The sequence below is a fragment of the Mesoplodon densirostris genome, chromosome 5 (genome assembly GCF_025265405.1).
Source record: "Mesoplodon densirostris isolate mMesDen1 chromosome 5, mMesDen1 primary haplotype, whole genome shotgun sequence".
Taxonomy (NCBI): domain Eukaryota; kingdom Metazoa; phylum Chordata; class Mammalia; order Artiodactyla; family Ziphiidae; genus Mesoplodon; species Mesoplodon densirostris.
Window position 1 is genome coordinate 141,314,531 of NC_082665.1, and position 26,079 is coordinate 141,340,609.

Sequence of the window (26,079 nt, forward strand, 5' to 3'; positions counted from 1 at the left end):
GGTAGGGACGGATCAGTGGGTTGGGCAGGAGGTGTAGCTTAGGTGGTCTTCCCACCCCCTTGGTGGTGCTGTGTGCGGGGACCATGCACAGGACCCTGCTTTTACTCTCGGCACCTCAGAAATGGCAGTTGGTTTGTGACCTTCTGGTATCTTATTGCTCATAATTGCCCCACTGTGCATGCGTGTAGTTATTTTCAGTCCCTTATAGTTTCTTTGTATTATGTTGCTCGAGGAGATGAGGGTCCCAGGTCCCAGCCCATCTCTTGGTGTCAGCTTGGAACCCAGCATAAAGTCTTACACATAGATGCTCAGTAATACATGTTAAATGACTGGCAGCATTTTTTCTAATACTACATTTGAATACCCAAATAGCGAACTGTGGAAGATGGACTGGGACTTTGCAAGAACTAGCTGTATTTCCTGCCCCTGCTAAGGAGCTGAAGGAATTATATGGACAGGGACCTCTTGCTTTCTTTTCTCTCCTCTCACAGCTGAAGGCACTGGAAACAGGCAGAGCCCAAGGTTTGAGATTTCACATGCAGGTTTCCAAGCCTTGTGCCTAAAGAACGGCAAGATTCTCATGTGCCCAGAGTCTCTCTTGCCAAGAGACCAGGACAGATGCTAGTAAATACTCAACTGCAAAGAGCTGATCATCATTTTCAGTTTTGTGATTGAATATCCATGGTATGGTTCAAGGACTTGCGGTTTTATTGAACTTTGCTAGTGTGTCACTATTTACAAAGGTGAAATTGCAGCTTGAGCATGTAACACAGCTGCAATGTTTGTTGCAGCAAGTGGTATCCGGGTAAATGCTCTCTTGCTGTGGGATGCCGTTTAAGATACCAGGGCTGCCTTGCACAGCCGCAAACCACAGCTTCCCCAACCTCATGCTATCTCGCCCATGTCTCCCTTCCTTCTTAATTACACTTCAGTTGGCTTAGATTCCCCTGTATGTAGCCTAAGCCTCGAAAATGCGAAGGCCTCTGCAATTGAGTTCTCTAGACCATGTGATGCTAACCTGTTACAGAGACACAGCTCAGTTTTCTATCTGATTTCCCTTTGATAGAGAGCCAAAAGTCAGTCTTTCTTCAATGTATGGCACTTTCTGGCCTTGCTGAGTGAATGAGAAATCGAAAACAATCCATGAATGTTAAGGGAAGATTAAGTTAGAACATTCACGACTGTACCAATTGGACATTATCCTGCCTTATATAACATTTGTTGATAAAGCTATATTGTAAAATTTTTAAGAACAGGGAGAGAATCTAGAGTGGTGAAAAAAAAAAGAAACCAGTGGCTCAAAGGAGGGAGGACTAAACAAATTCCATGAGCACCTGCAGCTTGTTAGGCAATGTGTAGGTGCATTTTACTTTAAATTCATTGATATTAGTTACTTTAAAAAACATTCTTATAGATTTAAAATTTTTTCAAAATTGTTTTATTTTTTCAAGGTGTTTTTCAATTGCTGGAATCACATTTGAATGCTAATTTCTGCCTGGCATGGTTGAGAACTGTTATTTTTCTTTACACTATATCACTATATGCCTGATCAAAATGATCACCTGGGACTGTGTTAAAAGTATAGATTTCCAGGCCAGGACCCCAGAGGTATTATTTCACTTTTGGGGTCCAGAATTATGTACTTGTTTTCCTTCAAGTTTTTTTTTTTTTGTAATAAAAATATTCAAATCTGTCTTCACTTAGCTTCAGCAGTTGTTAGCATTTGCCACTTTTGCACTATGCTGTACCATTTGCCACTCTAGATAGTTGGATGGATATATGGATGGATGGATGAATAGATGGATGGATAGATTGATAATTCGGCCCGTTTTTACTAAGGCACTCAATAATCTGTTCTAGTTACTTTCCATCACAGTTATTTGACAGTTTGCAATTCCCAGGCTTGATGTAGAAAGGAACAATAGATGTTTAGTTAGAAGGTTACACTAAACATAACTGTCAGATGGTTCTTTTTTATTGTGAAACAATGTCATACATATAAATATGCAGATATAAACATATATGTGCTCTTTAAAAACTAGTAACAACCCATCACCCCTGTTTCACCACCCTATTAGAACTAGAACATTAGCAGGAACTTCAGGCCCCTTGAGGGCCAGAGCTAAACACTTTACCCACATCACTTCTTTTCCACAGGTAACCATTTTCCTAAATTTTGTGTTATTAATTACCTAATTTTATTCTTTAAAGTTTCCCCCATACATGTATCAGAAAAAAAGCGCTTTGTCTCATTTCCTGCCTTTGAACATTCTTAAATGGACTCATATGTGTTCTCCTATGACTGCTTTTTTTTTTGGTACAGTGTTGTAATTTCGAGATTCATCTCTGTTGATGGGTATGGCTGTACTTTGTTTTCACTACAGTATGCTATTATATCATATAAATATACCAGAATATATTTAGCCAGTGTACCACTGATGGGCACTGGAAATGTTTTTAGTTTCTTTTAGTATGAACAGTGTGTCAAGAACATTCTCGTATATAACCTGTGTGTACAGATGCAGTCACTTGAGGGTACATTCCTAGGAATGTCCAGAATTTAAGGTTCTAGAAAGGTAGGGGCATTTTCCTAAACACCAGATATTACCATCATTAAAGGAATAGGACCAGTTCCTGGAACTCTTAGTTGGCCTGCAGTTGGGTCTGGATTTGTGGTGTGCTCCAGGGAGCTGTTTTTACTTTTAAGACACATAGGACGTTGTACAACTAACTCCAGCTCCACAGAGGGAGAGGAAATGGTCCAAGACTGACGCAGGCTTGGCAGGAGGCTAGAATCTACATACTGGCTTATGCCATGGTGACATTCGCTGGGTCAACTCAGTCTGTATTGACTACTCACTCATATAGTGTTCGAGTGCTTCTTTGGCATACCTACCCTGTATCGGTGATTTCTACCCTACTGGAGCAACACAAATGACCACATTCTGTACTCTGATAAGCAGTACAACTCATTGGAAAGAACATGGACTGGGAATTTAGAAGTAACTGAGTTTAGCAGCATTGGCCATTTATGTATTAGATGTTTTCGTTTGTTTTTTTCACTATTATATTGTTTTATTTACTTTTTTCCAGTTTATTTACTTATTTATTTATTTATTTTTGGCTGCGTTGGGTCTTTGTTGCTGTGCGTGGGTTTTCTCTAGTTGTAGCGAGTGGGGGCTACTCTTCATTGCGGTGCACGGGCTTCTCATTGCGGTGGCTTCTCTTGTTGTGGAGCACAGGCTCTAGGCGCGCAGGCTCAGCAGTTGTGGCTCATGGGCTCTAGAGCGCAGGCTCAGTAGTTGTGGCACACAGGCCCAGTTGCCCCATGGCATGTGGGATCTTCCCGGACCAGGGCTCGAACCCGTGTCCTCTGTATTGGCAGGTGGATTCTTAAGCACTGCACTACCAGGGAAGTCCCTGTTTTGTTTTTTTTTTTTTTTTTGGTTTGTTTTTAATTTTTATTTTATATTGGAGTATAGTTGATTAACAATGTTGTGTTAGTTTCAGGTATATAGCAGAGTGATTCAGTTATACATATACATGTGTCTATTCTTTTTCAAATTCGTTTCTCATTTAGGTTATTACAGAGTATTAAGCAGAGGTCCCTGTGCTATACAGTAGGTCCTTGTTGGTTATCTATTTTAAATATAACAGTGTGTACATGTCAGTCCCAAACTTGCAATCTGTCTCTTCCCCCACGCTTCCCCGCCCGGTAGCCATACATTCGTTCTCTATGTCTGTGAGTCTGTTTCTGTTTTGTAAATAAGTTCATTTGTATCATTTTTTTTCAGATTCCACATATAAGTGATATCATATTTGTCTTTCTCTGTCTGACCTACTTCACTTAGTATGATAATCTCCAGGTCCATCCATGTTGTTGCAAATGACATTATTTCATTTTTTTAAATAGTTGAATAATATTCCATTGTATATATGTACCACATCTTCTTTATCCATTCATCTGTCAATGAACATTTAGATTGCTTCCATGTCTTGACTATTGTAAACAGTGCTGCAGTGAACATTGGGGTGCATGTATCCTTTCGAACCATGTTTTCCTCCAGATATATGCCCAGTAGTAGGATTGCTGGATCATATGGTAGCTCTGTTTTCAGTTTTTTAAGGAACCTCCATACTGTTCTCTATAGTGGCTACACCAATTTACATTCCCACCAACAGTGTAGGAGGGTTCCCTTTTCTCCACACCCCTTCAGCATTTATTGTTTGTAGACATCTTGATGATGGCCATTCTGACTGGTGTGAGGTGATATCTCATTGTAGTTTTGATTTGCATTTCTCTAATAATTAGTGATGTTAAGCATCTTTTCATGTGCCTCTTGGCCATCTGCATGTCTTCTTTGGATAAATGTCGATTTAGCTCTTTTGCCCATTTTTTGACTGGGTTGTTTGTTTTTTGGATATTGAGCTGCATGAGCTGTTTGTAAATTTGGGAGGTTAATCCCTTATTGGTCGTATCATTTGCAAATATTTTCTCCCATTCTGCGGGTCATCTTTTCATTTTGTTTATGGTTTCTTTGCTGTGCAAATTGGAGATAATATATGAAAAGTGCTGTGCCTTTTCGTGACATTTGGTGAGCATTCAGTATATTATAGCTTTTGCTGATGTTTTCTCCTTGTTATTTGTCATCGCCCAGAACTCAGAAACCTGAAATACTGAAATTCCTTTCTCTAATAATCTTTTTCCCTGGTTTGAATTAATGAAATCAATGAACTCTCTCCCCAACCTCCACCCCTTGTTTCAAATATCATCCCAACTTCTAGATTACTTCTCTGAGTTATTCTCATAATGTTCACATATACATGTTTTTTATTTAAATGTTTAACATGTCTTCTCTTGGACTCTTCTTAAACATAACATGTCCCGATTTAAACTTTTGATTCCTGCCCTCCCCAGTCCCAACATTTTCCCACCATCTTCCTTTCTAGTTCAGCTAATGGCATCACCATCAGCTCGGGTACCCTGGCTTAAAAAGTGAGACTCATCCTCGACTCCTCTCTTTACTTAGTCCATCAGCAACTCCTGTGGGTTCTGCTTCCAAATCTTGTTAGGCATCTGACGGCATCTGACCCTCTCTCGTGTCACCTCCCCAGTCTAAGCTCTCACTGGGATTACTGCTGCCAGACCTCCCCCACTGCTTCTACTCCTGCCCCTCAAGATAAAGTTTCAATCAGATCTTGTCACTCCACTGATTAAAATCTTCCAAAGACCCCCAACTGCAATTACAACAGATTCCAAACATTTTGCCTTGAGTTTCAGGTATGATCAGACCTCTGTCTCCATCTCTGACCTCAGTTCTCTTCTTTCCCTGTGTTCCAGTCACACCTGACCTCTTTCTCTCCCTTGCTCATTGCCCAAGCTCATTGCCATCTCAAGGCCTTTGCACTTACTTTCTTGTCTTTTGGTAACTCTCTTCCTACATTTTTAGTATAATGCTTTCTGTCATAGTTCAGATAGCTGAAAGCTCACCTCCTGAGAGAGCCTTTCCCTGACCCTCCTCGATCTCCTCATCCATGTTTTTCTTAATCTTTAACTTTGTTTTCTTCATAACTGTACTATCGAAATTTAATCTTAAATATTTCTTGATATGTTTCACTCCACTAGAATGTAATCTCCAGCAGAGTGTGCATCTGGTTTACTGCTGTATTTTCAACACCTATAATAGTCCCTGATACATAATAGATGCTCAGGAAATATTTGTTGAATTAATGAAGGAATGGAAGAAAGGTAACTGGGGACTAAAAGAATCACAGGACTTGCTACATGTATCACTAAGTAATAATACTAACTATATAAATATATTTTTAAAGGTATAAAATGTGTTTTTTTTTCAGGATTAATTAGAATTCTTCAAATGTCAGGTAAGTTTTTGTGAATAAATTTTAATATGCTTTATTTTCAAATGTGAACTGTGTGATTCCTTTCCTTAAAAAATTGGAGTTTATTTCACTTTGAAGTCACTTGTTTAATATTTGAAGAATATATATATATATATATATATATATATATATATATATATATATATATATACACTCATTTGTTCATTTATATATATGAACATTCCTCTTTATCTTTGACAGAAAAGGATTAAAAGGGTTTTATACTGGCATATAGGTACTGCAAAAATCTCTAAAGTGTGTGGGGGAAAGTTAGGTAAAGGAAAAATACAAGTAGGAGAGTAAATCTGCAAAGAGAGGTAATAGTAATAAAAAGCCTGTGATGGCAGCTTGCCTTTACAGAAGAAGGCTCAAAAGTAGCCCTGCTTTTTCACGCAATGTAGGAGATGATACAAGGAGAGAAACACCACATCTGTGGGATTTGTGTTTCTTATGAGATAAAAGTCAACCAGTTAAGAGATGCAGGACTACCTTCTAGTGAGTAATTTCTCTAATTTCAACAAGAGGATAAGCTATAACATAACAAAAGTGACTTCAGTACCTCCCTTGCAGCAATTACAATGATCTAGGTTGCTTTTAGGCAGAATATGGTAAAAATGTGACTCACTGGAGATGAAGACTGAACCACCTCCAGCCGAGTTGTGTGTAGTATTACTGCTGTTTAAAGTATTAAGTATTCATTGTGTTATGTCTTAAATTTATTAAGTATTTATCGTGTTGTGCTTTGAATTTATTTAAACACAGCCATTTTCCAAAAAGGATTCGGGAATAAATCAGATGCACTCTATAAATGACTGTACTCTCCCTATTATATAATAGGAGAAAGAAGTTTTGCTACTGTGCAAGGAGTTTATGTAGGTAGGAATGAGCATCAAGTCAGCTGAACACTAGCATGAAAGTTTGTTGCTTTGATCATAACAATATAATTGCTTAGTTTTATTTTTAAGTCCATATTCAGGCTAAAAATTCATCAAATATATTAATAGACTGATGTCTAATATACATAATGAATTGTTTTTTTATAAAAAATGAGTGTATGTCATGTTGGTTATATTCATTGATGCATACCAAAATTTAAAAAATGAATATCTTCTGTAATCATATTATCATTCCTATTGTAAATCAGGTCCCCTTTCTCTCCCCCAAAATATAGTCCCCACAGGCCCTGAACAACCTGCAGATGAAATGGAGAATCAAATAAAATCACCTGACCCAAGGCCTGTTGCCCCTCCTGAGTACAATTCCCATTTTGTACCAGGTAGGTTAAATATTCAGAAAGAATCTTTCCCCTCTCCAGAAAACCATACTCATAGTTAAGATTGCTTTTAAAATTAACTAATTAATTAATGGAATGATTCAGTAAATAAATACTGGATGCCTGCAGCGTGCCAAGTAGTTTACTAGATGTTAATTAGAATTATATTCCTGTCTTAGGAAGGAAGTTGTGCAAACATTGATGGCATTCTCTTTCCTTGAATGTGAAGAGAACGTTGTCCTGTGAAGAGCACAGAGGGCAGTAACTGTCTCTACTGGGGATTTGAGGGAAGCACTAACTGAGGAAATCAAGTTTTACTGGCACGTGAGGAATTTATCACTCCAAGGAAAGGGGGAAAGGGCCATACCTTGCAGAAAGAATAATATGTCCAAAAGCTCGGGGTCATGAAAGTCTGGTTGGGACAAACGGCAGGAGAAGTGCAGAAAAATGGAAGTGAATGGCTTTGAGTTCTGATTCAGGAGCTTGTAGTAAGGCAAATATTTTTATAAGTCTGAATACACAACTCATACTGTACTCAGGGACTCAGGAAAAGAGATACTCCTACGTATTGGGGCAAAATGTAAATTCTTTAAAATGAAAAATACTCTTACTTTTTCACTTGGTCATGGCTAAAAAAACTAAACAAACACAGTATTTTTCTCGAATGAACATGCTTATGATAGATTTCTTTTTTTCCCAGAGAACAGCAAAACGTCCACAGCTAAGCCAAGCTGTTGAAACTTAACCTTAATCCTGACTTGAAGTGGAAGCTTTAAAAAATCTTCTCTTGCTTTTCTACTAAGTTCTAGCTACTGTTGTCTTTGCTGCTACTTTTTCTGCCTAGATCTCATATTCAAAGATGCCTATGGGTTTAATTATATGCAAATTGCAGGTTATTATTTTTAGAGACACACAGACACACAGCATGGAGGGTGGGTGGAGCCCTCTAGGTGCTGAATTTGGATCCTTTGCAAGATGACAGCAGTGGGGTCTTCTGGATTCTGCAGCTGTTAATTCAGGTCACCACCGACCGTGTTGTGATGTTCCAGGCTAAAAGGCAAACTGGAGATATTTCTTTATACTGTTATTCTCATAAAGAGATAAAAGTGACATACTATATGTTTATATAGCAAGGTCTGTTTTTAATACCAAATAGTTTATATCTCTGTGCCTTTATATTTCTAATAATATGGTTCTTGTTGGTATATATATGTTGAGACTTTGAGAATGTTAGGATCCTTGACCTTGTGCATTAGAGTGTTACGTTCTCAACAATTGTGTGCCTCCCCTTCCCCCTCCCCTCTCCCTTTTAAAGCTGCTTCACAAGATTTGGAAGCTCCCTGATTCACTTATACTTTCCTTTCAGTGGGTAGAAGAACAGTTGGTTGGTTGGTTGCTTGCTTGCTTACTTGGTTGGTTCTTTGTTTTTCAGTTATGCTGTTAAACTAAAAATCTCTGTTAAACTCCCTTACTGTTCATGTGACTGTTCTCTTTATGGTGTCTTTGTCTTTGTTTTTGTTTTTGTTTTCTCTCAAGAGGTAGATTGGAGTCACCTTTTTTTTTTTTACAACTTTATTGGAGTATAATTACTTCACAGTGGGTGTTAGTTTCTGCTTTATAACAAAGTGAATCAGTTATACATATACATCTGCTCCCATATCCCTTCCCTCTTGCGTCTCCCTCCCTCCAACCCTCTCTATCCCACCCCTCCAGGCGGTCACAAAACACCGATTTGATCTCCCTGTACTATGCGGCTGCTTCCCACTAGCTATCTACTACCTTACGTTTGGTAGTGTATATATGTCCATGCCTCTCTCTATGGTGTTTGACCAGTGATGCCGTGAGTTCAGGAAGAACTTCAAGAACTTCGCTGAACAGTCTTTTCCCCTATTCATCCATTGTCAGTGTTTTATGTTGACCGTGTGAAGGACATTAAAGTCCTAAAACATCTTAAAAAAAAAAAAAAACTCTTACTTTTGACTAAGGAAATAGTTTTAATCAGGATTATATTCAAATACATTTTAGTGATTTAGAAAATGATAAAGTATATAGTGATATTTCTTTAAATATATATTTAAGTGTTTGTTTAGTGGCAGAAACCAGTGAGTTAGGCTGTGAAAGAGCAGAAGAAACCCCAGTATCCACAGGATGATGGCAAGGATGTTGTCTTGGCTCCAGACATATGATTCATGGAGCTCAGGTAGCCTTTGGCCCTGCAGTGTTTTCTGAAAACAGGGCTTCCTTTTCCTCTTTCCCTCATGTGTATGCATGTTGTGTGAATCTGATCCAGTATAACCCCTCATTATGGCTTAACCCCTGCTAAATCCAAGTTTTTGACAACCCTACATTGTAATATCACTATATATACATTTCTCTATGTTTTACTTCAGTGGCTATCAACATTATCTACATAATCTGTCTTAGATCCACCAATCACTCTATATCTAAGAACCTAGGTTCCAGTAGAACAGAAACTCCACCGTTTCTAAGAAGTAAAGATTGGTTATAAATCATGTTCTGCTCATCTGGGAAAGTGTCTGTCTCTTCCTTTCTGTATCAAAAAAATAGCACAACTAATGAATTTTCAGTTATGAAAATCAGCAACAAAAATTCACTGTGATCACCATCTAGTGGCTGAACTATATACTTATTTATACTGATGCAAATTGTGTGCCCTTGATTCACATTAAGGAACTTGAAATACTATACTTGAAATTTTAGCTTTAATGAATTTCTTTAAATTCAATTATATAATTCCATTTGCATTACATTACTGGTTATTTGTTACCATTGAAAATAATTTTGGGCCAAATATGTTTAAAAACATAGTTAATAAAGAAACCTTTGTTATATGTAGTTTATTTAAAGAGGAAAATGACATACTTTTTTGAAATAAAAAAGGATAATAATATTCAAAATAACTAAGAAAACACAAATCCCATAAAGCAGTATTTCTCACACTAGCATTGGTAGGAAAATGCTCCATAACGGAGTTCTTTATCTAAATAAGTGTGGAATACTATAGTTACACAAAGTTAAACATGTTTCGTTGTGTTTTCCTGCAGAACAATCAGAACCCTTAACAGCAATTTTAAAGCTTAAAAGAGAGTATAAAACATACACCATTTCCCACACGTAATTAGATTATGTTTTTTTCTTCACGTCTCTTAACATCTCTGAATAATACATACTTATAATAAAAATCATTTGATTACATACATTTGTATGCAATTTTTTTAGAAGTATAGTCTCTAAACTGAATAGCACCATAATCTAAATTGTAATTTCCTTTCTAATTTATTGATCCTCAAATTTTGTTCCATGACGTACTTTTATCTTAAAATCACATGGTTAATACCAGAAGAATTAATCATCAACTCATTGAAATGATATAACAATTAGTATTTTTGAGATAGTTTATGTGACTTTTTAGGTGCATTGTATGCTTTTTAATAATAGTTCTAAAAAAAAGATGAGCGGGATATCCGATTTCCAATCCAATTTGGGTACTCTTAAACAGCTCCTAAAGGAATTAAAGTCTATTCTTCACAACAAACTGAAACATGTAATTTCCTCCATTTTTTCTAAAGACATTAGCACTTTTTTTTCTCACTTAGCTCTAATTTAACATTGTTTCTAGTTACCATTATTTTTCCATTTGTCTCTCCTGACTCCTGGTCTCTGTCAAGAGGTCTGTGTTCTCTACCCTTAAAAACCGGTATTCCCCAGAGGTCCTTGGGCCACTCCCCTGTCCAGCCCTGCCCTGCCCTGTCCTCTCTCTCACCTCTTCCATTCACCTGTCCTTTTACACTCTCCTGAGTTATACTGGGAATACCCCATATGGTTTCATTTGCCTTTAACCACTTACGAATCCCTTAGCCCCTACCCACATCAGTTTCCTCTGCTCTAAACTTGCATTTCCACCTGCCTGTAGACCACTTGCCCTGGGTGACCCAGGATCTCAAACTCAGTGATTCCTCAGTGCATCTTGGGCATCTTGCTCCGCAACACGTGCCCTCTGTTCTTTCTCTACACTGGAGGCCTGCAGGGACCCACGTCAGAAACTTGAGAATCTTTCCTCATATCCAGTCTATTACCAACACAATAGGTCTCTTAAATGTCGATTATTATTTCTCCACTTTCTACTCTTTTCATTACAATTAAACTTCCTTACCTCACCTCTAGACTCCTGCAGGCACCTCCTTCCTAATCTAACCTTCTCATTCCTAAAGGTTCTAAATGTAAAACTGGTCACTCCACTTTACATTTTACCAGCATAAAGTTCAGGTTCTTTGCACAGAGCATAGGTCTTTCATAATCGTCACTTCCTCCCCACCTTCCTTCCTGTTTTGTTTGCTAAATCTCTATATATGCATGGCCTTTACTCCTGTGGTACTGAGCTTCCCCTGTGCAGCTGCTCATTTTGTACCTGCTGTATCTAAAACCTTTGCTAATCGTAAAGGTGCTGGCTGGGTCTAATGTGTCAGCACTTACATCACAGGGTATCTCTTCTGCCTAGGTTAGTTGCCCCTCCTCTCTAATCCCTTCACATACTATGCATCTACCAGTGAATATATTACAGACCCAGGTCCTTGGACAATTTAATCAACAGAAATTGTTAAGAGGCCAGATGAGAAGTTCAAACAGGGCTTTATTGGGATTCCTGCTACAGCAGAGGGAGCGAGAACAAGAAGCAGGTGGCCTTGCTTACTCCCCGAGGCAGGGGCTGAGCTGGTTCCTTAAATGGGGTGAGGGTAGGGATGGATCAGTGGGTTGGGCAGGAGGCGTAGCTTAGGTCATCTTCCCACCCCCTTGGTGGTGCCGTGTGCAGGGACCATGCACAGGACCTTGCTTTTGCATACAACTGTTCATAATATTTCCTTATGATGCATTTTAATTTCTGGAAGAGTTTAGTAATGTCCCCATTTTCACCCCTGTGTTTAATAATTGAAGTCTATTTTTGTTTTTCTTGGTTAGTCTGGCTTAAGGTTTCTCAATTTTGTTGATCTTTTAAAAGAAACTACTTCTGGTTTTGCTGATTTTTTTAAAATTAATTAATTTATTTATTTTTGGCTGTGTTGGGTCTTCGTTTCTGTGCGAGGGCTTTCTCTAGTTGTGGCAAGCGGGGGCCACTCTTCATTGCGGTGTGCGGGCCTCTCACTATCGTGGCCTCTCTTGTTGCGGAGCACAGGCTCCAGACACGCAGGCTCAGTAATTGTGGCTCACGGGCCCAGTTGCTCCGCGGCATGTGGGATCTTCCCAGACCAGGGCTCGAACCTGTGTCCCCTGCATTGGCAGGCAGATTCTCAACCACTGCGCCACCAGGGAAGCCCGGTTTTGCTGATTTTTGTCTATTGTTTTTCCTGTTTCATTTCACTCACTTCTACTTCAGTGTTTATTTTTTCCTCCTGCTTGCTTTGGGTTTGGTTTATTTCTAAGGTGGAAAGTTGGGTTACTGATTTGAGATATTTCTTTTTTAGTGTAGGTGTTTACAGCTGTCAGTTTCCGTCTAAGCATTGTTTTAGCTGCATCCCTTAAGCTTTGGTATGTTGTGCTTTTGTTTCATTCATCTCAAAATATTTTCTCATTTCTCTCATGATTTCTTTTTACCTCTTTGTTTATTTAAGAGTGTATTGTTTTATTTCCTCATATTTGTGATTTCCAAAATTTCTTCTATTATTATTGATTTCTGGTTTTATTCCATTGTAATAGAATATACTCTGTATGATTTCAGGTATCTTAAATTTGTTGAGACTTGTTTTATGGCCAACCAGTAGGTCTATCCTGGAGAAGGTTCTATGTGCATTTGAGAAGAATGTTTAGCCTGTTGTTGTGGGTAGAGTGTTCTATACATGCCTGTTATGTATTATTTCATTTATAGTGTTGTTCATGCTTCTATTTCCTTTTTGATCTTCTGCTTAGGTGTTCTATCCCTTATTGTGAGTGGGGTATTGCAGCCTCCAACTATTGTTCGTTAGATTGCCTATTTCACTTTTTTTAGTGTGTCAGTTTTTGCTTCATGTATTTTGAAGCTCTGTTTTTAGGTATATATAATTGTTATGTCTTCTTGATGGATTGACACTTCTGTTATTATAATAAAATGTCCTTTACCTCTAGTAACAGTTTTTGTCTTAAAGTATATTTTGTCTGACATGAGTATTGTTATTTCACTAGTTTTTATTAATGAAGTACTAATGCAAAGTTCAAGGATGAACCTTGAAAACCTGCCAAGTAAAAGGAACCAGATACAAAGGCTATGTCACATGATTTTATTTATATGAAATGTCTGGATTAGGCAAATCTATAGAGATAGCGGTTTCCAGGGACTGGGGGAAAAGATGGGGAATGACCGCTAATGGGTATGGGATTTTTGGGGACAGGTGATGAAACTGTTCTGGAGTTAGATAGCAGTCATTAAAAGAACCCCTTTGGGGGGCTTCCCTGGTGGCACAGTGGTTGAGAGTCCGCCTGCCGATGCAGGGGACACGGGTTTGTGCCCCAGTCTGGGAAGATCCCACATGCCGCGGAGCAGCTGGGCCCGTGAGCCATGGCCGCTGAGCCTGCACGTCCGGAGCCTGTGCTCCGCAACGGGAGAGGCCACAACAGTGAGAGGCCCGTGTACTGCAAAAAAAAAAAAAAAAAAAAAAAAAGAACCCCTTTGACGTTAAATAGACCTTACTATCTTTATGCCCTTAAACAATAATAACAGTAAACATAGAAACAAAAAATTAACCATGCTAATTACATGCTAGGCCTTGCGCTAATCCTACTATAACCTAATGAAGTAGGTATGTTATTATCTCCAAAGAAGGAAGCTAATGCCTAGAGGCTAACATGTTAACTTGATATTTCAGCCTTACTTCTGTACCTCTGAAATGGAAATAATTGTCTCATAAGGCTTAAGAGGATTAAATGAGTTAATGTGTAAATCCCCTTAGTACATTTTGGTACATCCTACTTGTAAAATGGAACACTTTGTTTTTGTTTTTTTGTTTTTTTTTTTGCAGTACACAGGCCTCTCACTGTTGTGGCCTCTCGCATTGCGGAGCACAGGCTCCGGACACGCAGGCTCAGCGGCCATGGCTCACGGGCCCAGCCGCTCCGCGGCATGTGGGATCTTCCCGGACCGGGGCACGAACCCATGTCCCCTGCATCAGCAGGCGGATTCTCAACCACTGTGCCACCAGGGAAGCCCACACCTTGTTATTTTTAAGTGGAGGTTGTGTGATCCATATCATCTCCATGTAAAAAGTTATGCTAATTTCCAATATATTGTAGTGTTCATAATGTATAACACTTTCATTTGTTTTTGAACGCAGGGCCCCCTGGACCAGCTGTCCCTCCTCCTGCAGTCCCCCCAGGAGGCTTGCCTGTGGGATACTACAGTCCACATCAGCCCAGTACCTTGCCCTTGTACATGCAAACTGGTGGTAGCCATCCTATCCAGTACCAGCCTGGAAAATACCCTGCACCACAACATTCTGCTCCAATAGTATGGATGCCAATGCCAACTGTTATGCCAAACTGTCCTCCAGGTCTGGAATATTTAGCCCAGGTACTCCACACAAATCCAAATTATTTTCTTACAAAGTATGACTGGATAGAGTGGATAAAGGTGATGGGTCAGTGATGACAGATGTTTGTGAGACTATAGGAGTGGTAGTGCTAATTTCAGAAATGTGAATGGGGAACAAAGAAGATAGGGATATTTTTGGTGGGATGATATGGTTTTTGTGAAGGTTGTATATTGAATTTTAAGACATTCAAGATGTCCTATCTAAGGCAGTTTAAAAACTAGGAATTGGAACAGAAGAAAAATTATCAAAGATGTTAATTGGGGTGTCATTTGCTTAGAAGTAAAGGCTGAATGTCAAGAAAAGCAACATTACAAAGAACAGAACAGAACGGTAGACAGTGAGTAAATCACTCAGTGCCTCAGGCCATTGCTGTTTCTCACCACCCATAGTTTTTTTTTTTTTTATTTAACAAATTTAATCAGTTATACATATACATATGATCCCATATCCCCTCCCTTTTGCGTCTCCCTCCCGCCCTCCCTATCCCACCCCGCCAGGCGGTCACAAAGCACTGAGCTGATATCCCTGTGCTATCCGGCTGCTTCCCACTATCACCACCCATAGTTTTCATCAACCAGTCCTGTCACCTCCCAAAGCATACAAGGTAAATAAAAATAGAGGACCTCCAAGGATACTGTTTCATGTCAAGTTCCAGAGAACCCCTTTCCACAACACAGAGACTCCCTTATTTTTATCTATATGGACATTCTAGGACCGGGCCACCCATTTCAGAAACTGGGGCAACATGCCCACAGGTTTGTGTACCACCAAATGGTATTGTTTAAAAACCCATGTCAGAAATAAAAATGTTGCTTAATGGAAATAAGATAAACCTAGTATTGCAAATCCCCTAGAAACTACTAAATCATGTTTCACTTTTAGAAAAAGCAAGTGTTGGAATATTGATACATTATAAGCAAGGCACTTGCCAATTCTCAATACATGTCTCCCCACTGTAGTCAACCAAATGTTCCTTGGAGTTGACATGTTTCTCTTTTCAGTTTTACATACTGACTGTTAATCCTGTGCATTGAAAACCATTGTTACAAAGTTATAGTGTTGATCTTGGAAAGTAATACAGTTGGATCAGGAAAATTTGGATTTTACATAAACCAAAAACTTTATTAACCTCTTGTTTGGCAAAATATTGACAAAGCCAGTCATTCAGGTGCAGTGCTAGAGTAACCCCTACATTATTTTGGAAGCTTATAAAATGCTTATAAGTTAACCAAGTTTAGAAAGTTTATTTTTTTACTTGATGATAAATATAGAAAATTTCCTTAGAAATCCAATATCTGGAGTCATTTCTTTTTAAAAATGTATAGCTTTAATATTGTTCATTTAAATATTAAAAAAAATTTTCTTAATTTCTTCTGTTACTTTCAGTGAAGTTAAATGGGCATATTTTATGAATTCTATTTTCCCTTTCAGCAATGTTTTTAGTTTAAAAAAAATTGAAAAAGAAACAAAACAGGTTTAGAGCCAGACAAACCTGAGTTTTAATTCTAGCTCTGCTCTCTCCTCACTCTACTACTTGAGTAAATTTTCTAACCTCTTGGTGCTTGAATTTCATCATCTATAAAATAGTGCTAGTGATGCCTACCCTATTGGGTTGTTAGGAGAATTTTTAATGAGATAAGGTTTGTAACGTGCCTAATATTTTTGGCACATGGGACCCACCCAGTGAATAATAGCTGTGTGGATGTTTTTAGTTGAAACACCTTGTATGTAGGTGGAAGACACAGAGCCAGGCATCCAAGCATTTTCTTCATTCTAGCCTTTTATTCTTTATTTTTTATTTTTGGCTGTACCTTAGTTTCCCGACCAGGGATTGAACCCATACCTCCTGCAGTAGAAGTGTGGAGTCTTAATCACTGGACCGCCAGGGAAGTCCCTATCATAGTCTTTTTGCCATCTCGTGTGCAAATTACATGAATCATTATCAGGACTATCCTGACACTTTAACATCCAGAGTAGCAAGTTTACATTATTTCTAGAATATTGGCTTGGCCAGTGACTCCACACTTTGTTAGAACTGCTTCTTAACAACCGTAGTATCTTATTGGGTAAACTTCTTTCACAGTAACAGGCATTTCTTTAGAATATTTTGCTCAGCAGTAGAAGCTCTTACCAAGCGGTGAATATTTTTAGTTTTTAGTTATAGATGTTTAAGAGTCCCTAGAGTTTTTCAAAGGGACTGTAAACCACCCTAGTGGCCACTTTTGATAATTTTGTAAGACATGTTTAGGCCCTCTCACCTGATTGTTTTTTCATAAAAGAAAAATTTTTTAATGAGAGAAAGATTGTATCCTCTCTATACCTCCTGTAATGGATCACGCCACAAAACGTTTATGTCAGGTTACATTATTTTAAATTTTATTTATTACCACAGTAATGTAGTGTTCATTAATTAATGTATTCAACAAACATTTGGTAGGTAAAATATGGCATTTCAGGCAATGTTCTGGGCTCAGGCATTAGGAATGATCTAATGATCTAAATTATCTAAAATTAGATAGATATGAGTAGTCTGTCCTTAACGGGGTTTCTTTTCTGCTAGGATGTTGTCCAGTATAACAGATGATGGGCCAAAGTGTTTATATTTACAGTGATTCCTCAGTAAAGTTAAGGTAGAAGTTGGTCTAATGGTATTACCAACCTCCCTTTTCAAGGGATTCTATCCTTGGAGAATGTTTCCTCTCCTTTGCCCTAATCCTATTCACATGCTTCCAGCTCTCTTGGATCTTCCCCTATTAAAGTCTGCACTTAGAGAAGACCCTGGCATCAGCAGCCCAAGTGAATGGAAGTCAGTGTGTTAACCTCTTTCAGAGGTGCTGTGAAGTAATATGAGATCGGACATTCCTGTGCAAGGTCCACCCTGCCTCATTCACTCTCCCTAAGCCACTGAGAAAATTGGCTTCTCTGTGGCTGGTCCATGTTAAACTGTCCCGAACCTCCTGACAACTCCAGTCTGTGGGTGACATATCAGAGAGACCAATGAGCAGGAACTGAACTAGGCAACATAGCTTCTTCTAGGTGCTGTTACTGAAGCAGGAAGATGATTTTCTGATATTTTAGAGAATTGTTTCAGTATTTTACAGTGGACCTGGAGGAAAGTGTTCTATCTGGACAGCTCTGCTAATAATCATCTGATCAGGTGCAGATGGGCTGATTTTGCTTGATAAAAATGTTTTTGATTCCATTCAGTTTCAGAAAGATATTTTTGTATCAATTGATACATTTAATTTCTGTCTCATCAGGTTTTTTTCTAATACTGGTTTGATTTGATTCTGTTATTTCTCTCTCTCCTAATTGCTTTGTTCTATCCCAACAGTTGGACAACATACATGTTCTTCAGCATTTTGAACCCCTGGAAAGTATGTATAATTTTGTAGTGTCCAGCAATATTTGAATCAGGTGAAAATTTGCATTATCCAATATCTAGTTCCTTATTTATATTGATCATTTTTTAGTGGTTCAAAGAGAAAAGACTATCCTCTATTACCCTGTCTTCAAGAAAGTAATAAAGGGACTTAACTTTGTATAATTTTATCTGTTTACACATCATACATGAGCTCTCAGATTTCAAAAGGACTTCACATTTTTACTTGGTCGAACCCCCTATCCTTTACCCATCTCAACTCCTCCAATATTCACTTTTCATGAACAAGGGAAAAAAGGAGCAAAAAGACTAGACGAGCTAGTCAAGGGCACCCTAGTCAGCTAATCAATGGCAGAGCTGGAAATAGTCTCAGTCTGCTGAGTTCTAAGTCCAATGCTGTGGAAGTAAGAAAAAATCACGGTAAACACAATGCCCATTCTCAGTTCCCCTCACTGTATCAGATCTACACCGTCATTTCATTCATTTTACCTCCACATAGAGCCTTTGACCTTTCTTGGTTGATTTTCTTATTTGCAATTAGTAATGACCCTAATCCTCTCGGCATATTTCATAAGCTGATTCATTCATGGTCTGGTGTATACTTTCCTTTAATTTTTTTTTTTTTTTTTGCGGTACGCGGGCCTCTCACTGTCCTGGCCTCTCCCGTTGCGGAGCACAGGCTCCAGACACGCAGGCTCAGTGGCCATGGCTCACGGGCCCAGCCGCTCCGCGGAATGTGGGATCTTCCCGGACCGGGGCACGAACCCGTGTCCCCTGCATCGGCAGGCGGACTCTCAACCACTGCGCCACCAGGGAAGCCCTTTAAATGTTTTTATAATTAAAGTTTTCTTAATTCAAGTACTCCAGGAATATTGTTTCCAATCTTTGCTTCTATGTGGAAAAGTTTTAAAAATCATTTTACACTGAACTTCTTAAAAGAAATGTTTTAAAATTTCAAAATTACTTATATACTTATAGGGCATATGAATTACAATGGCATTCTAATAATTGCATATTTTTCACCTGAATTTTTTTAAAAAGCTCTTTTGCTTTAGGCCCCTGTGAAATACTACAAAAGGACTTCTTGAGGCCCACTTTAACTGCTTCTAAAATAAGATGGCTCTCTTGTTTTTAGTGATAACAGATTTTGAAACTAATAATACATATGATATTAAAAACAACCTGGGCCAGATGGTTTACTTTGTGACCGAAGACACAGATGACTACACCAGGAATGCTTATCGGACACTGAGGCCCTTTGTGCTCCGGGTCACTGACTGTATGGGCCGAGAGATCATGACAATGCAGAGACCTTTCAGATGCACCTGCTGCTGCTTCTGTTGCCCCTCCACCAGGCAAGAGGTAAGAGGACAGAAATCTCATCCGTTGTTTCTTCCTGATCCAACTCTTCCCTGCACAGTTGTGCTCCTTCCAAAGCTACACAGGAGGGGACTTTCATGGCACAGGCAGAATAGAAGGAGATAGGGGGGCGCAAAGGAAGCCAAATGCCAAATTGTCTTACCTATGGAAAAACCACAAAGACATTTTTCATGTGGGTTCATGTCTTCAGGTGCTAGTTGGGGGGGTCAAGCACAAATGAGGGTTATTTAGTCAGTGATTGCAATTCTATCAGTTGTGTCTACTGAATTAGAAATTAGTCTGTTACCTAGAACACACATTTGTCTAAATATTCCTACATATCCCCAAATAAGGTCACAGTAAATGTAGACATGCTTTTAAATAGAATCGGAAGAAACTTCAGATACTTTTACTCTACCCATTGGAATCTACACCTTGTTACAGATAAAGAAAGGGTGGCTAAAAAAGAATAAGTGCCTGAGGATGGTGTTACACTTGGTAGATGCTGGAACTAGAAAGCATATGTGCCAAGTTACAGTTTGGTTGCTCTTCTATAATCTGTGCTGCCCTAGGAAAATTGTTTGCTACAGGGGAAAGAAGAGTTTTAGAGAGAGATCCAAGAGAATTTGAATTTCAAATATGCCACCTACTTAAAAGTGGGCAATTTACTTAACCTGTTTTACCCTCAGTGTTCTTAATACATTAACTGGGCAGAAAAAAATACCTCCTAGGATTACTGGGATTTTAATTATATGTTAAGTACCAGCATTTTCAATAGAATTTACTTATAGCCTCTGTGCCTTGATTTATTCACCTATAAAATGGAGATATTAATAGTACCTATCTCATAGGATGGTTATTTTGAGGATTATATAGTAAATAAATGTCAACTGTGTTAGCATAGTGCCTGGCAAATAGTTTAGTGCTCAGTGAATATTAGCAATTGTCAGATAGCTTACTCCTTTGTCATTATTGTCTTTGTGTAATAAGAGTCTTATATTTGAGATGAATCTCCACTTCATCCTATACTTATACACACATTCTGTTGTCTTCACAACATACAGTTTTCAGAATGCCTCTTTTCTCTTTTGTTTCCTATTACAATTGTCATGTCTGAGATGTCAGTCTAAGAAGCTAGCATGTTACTTTTTCATGGATTGTGCCAGAAGACATGAGACCCCTAGGTCAGGGGCAAAGAACTTTATTACAGCACAGTAAGCAGCATGAGCTCCAGCACGTGTGCGTAGGTCCCCTCATCCCCAAGTTCTACAGGGGTGACTCAGAGGATCCCAGGTAGATGCTACATATGCAGCTGAGGGACCTAGAGCTTGGAGAACTGACCTTTTTTTTGTTGTTTTTTTTTTTGTTTTTGCGGTACGCGGACCTCTCACTGCTATGGCCTCTCCCGTTGCGGAGCACAGGCTCTGGATGCGCAGGTTCAGCGGCCATGGCTCACGGGCCCAGCTGCTCTGCGGCATGTGGGATCCTCCCGGACACGAACCCGTGTCCCCTGCATCGGCAGGTGGACTCTCAACCACTGCGCCACCAGGGAAGCCCCTGACCATTTTATAACAAGCAGTAATTTTGTCCCAAAGGAAACATGACTTCATCTCTCAAGGCTGTTCACTGAAATATAACCCTAAGAAATAGCCTGGGGATAATGGAAGACTCTTTCCCAGTGACAGTTTCCCTAGTTCTTGAATGAATTAGGAACATACCTAGGTTGTGTGTATCTGTGTATGTGTATACCTATACATGTAGCATCTTCGCCTCTGTCACTGCTTCATTTGCAGCTGGAGGTGCAGTGTCCTCCTGGTGTCACCATTGGCTTTGTTGCTGATCACTGGAACCTGTGCAGGGCAGTGTACAGCATCCAAAATGAGAAGAAAGAAGATATGATGGGAGTGCTTGGGCCATGCTCAACCTATGGCTGTGGTTCAGATTCTGTTTTTGAGGTAAACAAATATAAAAATAAATGTTTCTACTATTTTTTCTACATCTACTAACGGACCTCAGAATGATGTGCTTTTAGATGATTTTTGTGTGTGTGAATGAATAAAGTAATGTGAAGAAAGAGTTAACTAACCAGTTGACATTGAAAATTTTTCAAATTATCATTAGGGGATTGCTTAATGTTTTCCACAATGTTAGCTTCTTTTGCATGATTTCAGTGTTTGATAAAGATAAGAAGAAACCATTTAAAACATTTAACCTGAGAGTAAATAGCCTAACCTAATCCATCTATTTTATTCTTGGCTGTATTTCACTAACCATTTTTACCAAAGATTTCCAGGAACAGAATATAGGTCCTGAGTAATGAAAAGGCCCCACATATCACAGAACCAATAGAGCACCCCTGAGGTTGTGCAAATTGCTTATTTGCAAGATAGAAGTCTGTCTGCATCCTCAAGAAACAAGACAACACTCATAAACAAGGATAAATCTTATAGTGGATTATAACATTTTCTGTAAGAAGGAAAATCCTTCTGTTTTGCCTTCATCCCAATGGCCACAAAATGATAGCTTATTACTCTTAACAGTTGTGACAAAGGAGATTCCTGGGCTTCTTAAAAAGTTCTTTCTAAATGCCTCGCAATTCAACAAAATTGATAATCCAAAATTGCTCATTCAAATATTTTCTATGACACCCGATAAACTTTCCTTAGTTCTCATTTTACATAACCATATCATCAACCATTACTTATTTATTAAAAGGCCGTTATAGATAGATAGAAAATGTAGATAAGCCAGATTTCGAGGGCAGGGTGTGTGGATCATTTTAATCACCAAAATGTAGTGTTTGGGTACTATCCTTGTGGCAAGTGCCTTCTAGAAGCTGAAGCCCTTTGGGATTCTGACATACTTTAAGAAGACAGGGCCCACAAAAGCCTGAGTGATCATACGGATTTTGTGAAGTGAAAAGAACCATACCACCTTGCTTTTGCTAACATGTTTCCCTTGACTGGGAAAGACTCCCTCCCAATCCCCAATTCCCACCCTTTGCTGTATGAAAAAGAATTTCAAAATCAGTTTAAATCATACCTCCTCTGACAGGCTTCCCTAATAACTCATTTGAGGGTGAAGAAAGAACACTGGCCTGAGAATTGTAAGATACTCCCCAGCTTGGTTGTCAACCAGTTGCAAGGCACTTAACCCTTCTTGGCCATAATTCCCTATTTGAAATTATATTATTACTATAGTCATTTCCTGCACCATATTTATACTACTTCAGTATAAACTGCTTATAAACAGGAGAATAAAGCATGTAGTTTAACACCTTTCAATCATAAAGTCACATTCTTGTCTTTCTAGGTCATATCCCTTGATGGTGTATCCAGTATCGGCAGTATTACTCGGAAGTGGAATGGTGTGTTATCTGCAATGAGCGATGCTGACCACTTTGAAATTCACTTCCCATTAGACCTGGATGTGACAATGAAAGCCATGATTTTTGGAGCTTGCTTCCTCATTGTAAGCCTTTTGCTTCTGAGTTATCCTGAGAGAATTATTCTTTCTGATGAGAAGCAGTGTAGTTCAGTAGAAAGGCAATAAGATTTGAAGCTGTCTCTGCCACTTACTAGTTATATGTCTTGCAAAGTGTTTAACACTTGCAAGCCTCAGTTTCCTTATACGTAAAATGGAAATGAAAATACTTATATATATATATATTTCAGGGTTATGAGTATTACCTATCATATGAATAAAGGGGCCAGGAGAGTGCTTGAAAGATACTAGGCATCCAGTGGGTGTAATTGTCATCATTTCATGTTACTTATCGTTCTCACTACTTAAAGATGCCTGTTCTTTGATTTCTTAGTGAAATAAAGTAACTCTAAAGCCGATGTTCTTTCCCTTCATCTATTACCTCTTTGTCAATATACACCTTGGTGTTGTACCATCCTAGATTTATTAGGTACAATTTCCTTGCTGTATTCCTGTCTGATTAGTGGCTAATATTCATAAGTAAAGCATAGAAATAAAATTGATAGCATTTACCTTAAAAACCTAATTAGCATATTGCAATTGGTATATTTAACATTTTTAATATTGATTATCAAGTTTTTCCTCCTTTCAGCAATGAAAATTTAGTTAATTGGTACCCCAAATGGAAAACTTATTGACTACCCACAGTTTCAGATTTGCAATTGCTGTTCTTCATATTAGGTTCTCTTCATGAAGATTTCATTAGCTTGATTTATTCTTAACTGGAATGAGATCACTTGATAAATTATGAAGATAACATTTTGTTCATTGCACCTAATTATCTATTTACATTCTTTATGTATATAATTATTTATCTATCTAATTTGATATTTATACATATAATTCTTTCTCCAATTTCAGGACTTCATGTATTTTGAAAGCTCTCCACCACAACGTTCATCGGATACCGCAAATCAGCAATTCTGATTAATAAAAAAAATTTAGAAAAGTTGGTTGGGCTTACAGTCGGCCCTCAGTTATTCACAAATATATGTATCTGCTCTTGCAGATTATTGTTATTGGGTATTAGCTTTGACAGGTAGGCTGAGAGTGTAAATGCAAGAACACCTCTAAACGTGTTTCAATTGAGTATCTGTCTACCTGTCTACTTGGTAGACTAGGAGTTTACCTGAAAAAGTTATGACCCATTAACCAAGTAAACATATATATAGTGAACTTGAAAAAACTTTAAACATGAGATGAGGGAAAATGAATCCCAAAGCTTTCACATTAATTGATAGTAAAATGGTGGACATTTTAGAGCAATCTTTGTTGAGACAGAGTAATATAGCTTCTAACTCTGACCTTCTCCTCTCCATCAACATGTCCAGTTACTGAAGACAAATTTGATTCCAGGTGAAAATAGTGATACTTTTCATTGTTAAAAATAAAACGGAAGGCAGAGAGAAATACTATGTTTTATTGCACAAGGAAAATTTTACTTGTGCAAATGTATCAGAACTTTATTTTGCAAACTTCATAAAAGTTTCAATGGAAATTTTTATTTTATTACAAAGTAAAACATGTTTTTCATATCATAAGGTTATATTTTCCATGCCTCATTTACTAGCATACACAATCAGGGGATGCCTCTGTATGAAGATAGAGTCAGACTACCAGGGCCATTAACCAATCTAGATCTCTGAGCAATTTAGAGACATCAGTGCCCTTATGAGAAGCTTGTATTTAATACATTTAACCTCTCTTGGTTATAGATGTCTTACATGTAAAATAGGTTTGGTCGAATCTCTAGGATTGCCTATTTTTTTGAACCTGTGTCTCATTTGATATGACACAGAAGAGATGATTTTTTTTTTTCTTACAAGAAGAACCCTGATTTGAACTGTGCTGTTTAAATTGCAAGAGTTGGAGTTTTGTTTTTAAATTTTGAAATGTGACATTCTGCGTAGCACTTTGTAAAAGCAAAAATTACAAATGCAGACACTGCTTAATATTGTTTTGCTGTTTTTTATTTAAATGATAGATAAATCTGTATCTATGCAAAGAAAATGATAAAACATAGCAAACATGCTGCTTCTCTGGGATCTATAGCTTATCAGTAAAGATTATTTGGATCAACATAGTAAAAGTATAAATTACACTTGTTTGTATTAACTAGTTAAAATCACAGTGTATTAGTGAATACACTCTGATAAATCAACTTGCCTCTACTGCACTTTAGCTTCCTATCTGGACCTGAACTGTATTCTTTCAACACAGCCAGTACATAGAATGGAATGTATTCTTCCACTGCTCTTTATTAAAAGAAGCAAGACTGAGTGTTCTTCGGTATGAGATGAAGGCCTTCACCCACAGTTCCTATTGAAGTGAAAGAAAAGTGCCTCATTTAAAAATTATATTCATCTTTTCATGGTAAATGTTGTTTCACCCAGTTTCTTGTAATGTTCATTTTTATATGCTACTACTAGCTTTCTAAAAAAATGTAAAAACTGCTTGTTTCTAAAATAATAATTACCTTATATTTAAGGCAATTGTAGTCTTAAGCGGGCAGATATATTATTTCTTATAATGATGTCTGACATTTGATATAGCAAATCAGACAATAGTATTCAGAAAGTTTACTATATAAACTTTAAATTTTTACTTGCCTACATCCCTACATTCTAAGACCTGATGCATAATACTAAGAAATAATTATTTCTAGCATGACATTTTAAATTTCTGTTTAAAGTTGTTGTGATATTAACATGTCTCTTACAATTTCTTTCTTTAAAAATAATACTATGTTTCTTATATTTTTATACTACAGTTTATATTATAATTTTTATGTTTCTTAATGATATTTCATTGTGTAAAACTGATCAGATTGATTAACAAAACAAGCCATTCTCTGAAATGTGTGTGTTTTCATGTTTCATCATATTGTTTTTGGCTTCTAAATAAATATAATATAGTTTATAGTAAAATACTGTTTTATTTTTGACTTGTGATTCAGGCTTTGCAATAGACTGGATGTTTGTATTCCGCCCCCCACCCCAAATTTATGAATTACCCGTGTGACGGTATTTGGAGTGGAGCCTTTGGGAGGTGATAGGTCATGTAGGTGGAGCCCTCATGAATGGGATTAGTGCCCTCATTATCTG

At 38.0% G+C, this 26,079-nt stretch overlaps 1 protein-coding gene across 1 annotated transcript; it reads left to right on the plus strand.

Moving 5' to 3' along the window:
* The first annotated feature begins 7,071 nt into the window (after nucleotides 1–7,071).
* On the plus strand, nucleotides 7,072–23,902 carry PLSCR4 (phospholipid scramblase 4). Its single transcript, XM_060098894.1, has 7 exons — nucleotides 7,072–7,177; nucleotides 14,494–14,729; nucleotides 18,086–18,128; nucleotides 19,269–19,495; nucleotides 21,286–21,447; nucleotides 22,805–22,963; nucleotides 23,837–23,902. Exons 1-7 carry the CDS (start codon nucleotides 7,105–7,107, stop codon nucleotides 23,900–23,902), a joined length of 966 nt encoding a protein of 321 aa, XP_059954877.1. The 5' UTR covers nucleotides 7,072–7,104.
* The last annotated feature ends 2,177 nt before the right edge of the window (nucleotides 23,903–26,079 follow it).